Here is a 1845-nt window from a genome sequence, read left to right on the forward strand (position 1 = left end):
TTTTTTTGTATTTTTAGTAGAGACAAGATTTCACTATATTGGCCAGGCTGGTCTCAATCTCCTGACCTCATGATCCTTTCACCTCGTCCTCCCAAAGTGCTGGGATTATAGGTGTGAGCCACCTTACCCAGCCAAAAAATTTGATCTTAATGTACTGAAATGCACATCTAAATAGCCGCACGTGGCCAGTGGCTACTGCATTGTGTGGTGTAGTTTCAGGGGTGGTCAGTCAGTCACAAGATGACTGACAGAGGGAAGTGGATCCAGTGGAGAAAAATAAGGCGGGGGTGGGGGCTGCAGCTTTAAATAGGGAGGTCAAGAGATGCTTCCTGGAGAGAGATGAAGGAGGAAGTCAGGCAGATTCTGCAGGGACAAGCATTTCGGCCAGCAGGAACAGCATGTGCAAAGGCCCTGGGGTGAGAGGACAGCAAGGCAGCGCCCGGGGCTGGAGTTGATGTGACCTGATTTAATGTTTAGCAAGAGTGGTGCTGGCTGCTGGGTTGGGAATGGATTTCAGTTGGGTGGGACCAGAGTGACAGAGGTGAGGAACAGCTGTAATGACCCGGGCAAGGATGGGCGTGAGACAGGGGCTGATTCTGGGTATTTCTGGGGGCTGACTTGAGGCCGACTTGGAATTTGAGGACTGTGGATCTGGAAGGAGGGGCCTGAGATCCCTGAGATGGGGAATGCTGAGGGCGGAGCTTGTGGAGGGGAGATGAGGATCTCGGGCTGGGGGTGTTAAGTCTGATGCCTCTTCCTTGTCCAGGCAGAGAGTGTTACCAGGTGGGGTGTTTACCTTTTGCAGTTTCAGAGCCAGGTGTTGTAGGCGGCCACGCTTGCAGCTGGGGAAACTGAGGGAGGCTCAGAGAGATGTCCTCCAGCCTCCCAGCTCAAAGTGGCTGCCAGGGCTCCGGCACTCTCACCCTGCTTTTCTCTCCCCGTCGGGCCAGTGGTCAAGCCAGAGGTGCTGCAGAAAGCCACTGTGGAACTGCTGGACCAGGCACTGTGTGCCAGCCTGTACGGCCACTCACTCACTGACAGGATGTTGTGCGCTGGCTACCTGGACGGGAAGGTGGACTCCTGCCAGGTGAGCCCCCGACGCCCGAGACCCCAGAAAAACACAGAAATAGACAGGAGCGTGTTCAAATGCTGAGCAATTCACAGCTATCTGGATGTCCGTTCTTGAGGAATTTTAAAGTAGTTGGGACTGAGAGAGGCAGGTGCTGCTTAGAGGATCTTCCAGAAGCTCGAACCTGACTGCACTTCCTCCTCTACCCTCCATGGCTCCCTGCTCCCTCCCAGTAGGCCCCAGGTGTGTGCCACAGAGGCTGGGGCCCCTGTGTCATCTCCCTGGCTACAATGGGGTCCCTGTGTAAATCCCCCCAGCTGCCCTTTAAACCGGGACTTGTATGGGGATACAGATGCTATTCCCAGCACATGCCCTGGGCATCAGATTCTCCCCATCTGTACGGGAAAGGTTGGTCTATGGGAACCCTGTGGACTCTTGCCCGTGGGTAGTCAGCTGGGCCAAGAGAAACCTGCAGGCTCAACTCAAGAAGTTTCCAGGGCTGGGCGCTGTGGCTCACGCCTGTAATCCCAGCACTATGGGAGGCCGAGACGGGTGGATCACTTGAGGTCAGGAGTTTGAGACCAGCCTGAGCAACACGGTGAAACCCTGTCTCTACTAAAAATACAAAAATTAGCTGGGCATGGTGGCGGGTGCTTGTAATCTCAGCTACTCGGGAGGCTGAGGCAGGAGAATCATTTGAACTGGGAGCCGGAGGTTGCAGTGAGCTGAGATCACGACATTGCACTTCAGCCTGGGTGACAAAGCGAGACTCTGTC

The 1845-nt window shown here is 54.9% G+C and overlaps 1 protein-coding gene across 1 annotated transcript in view; it reads left to right on the forward strand.

Moving 5' to 3' along the window:
* The window catches only part of TMPRSS9 (transmembrane protease, serine 9), a 49152-nt gene that overhangs the window by 22826 nt on the left and 24481 nt on the right, over window positions 1-1845 (forward strand). The window contains exon 5 of the mRNA XM_011964118.1: window positions 951-1087. Coding sequence (XP_011819508.1) covers window positions 951-1087 — 137 coding nt within the window. The remainder of the gene's footprint in view (window positions 1-950; window positions 1088-1845) is intronic.

This window comes from Colobus angolensis, unplaced genomic scaffold, assembly GCF_000951035.1.
Source record: "Colobus angolensis palliatus isolate OR3802 unplaced genomic scaffold, Cang.pa_1.0 Scaffold64, whole genome shotgun sequence".
In the NCBI taxonomy this organism is placed as follows: Eukaryota; Metazoa; Chordata; class Mammalia; order Primates; family Cercopithecidae; genus Colobus; species Colobus angolensis.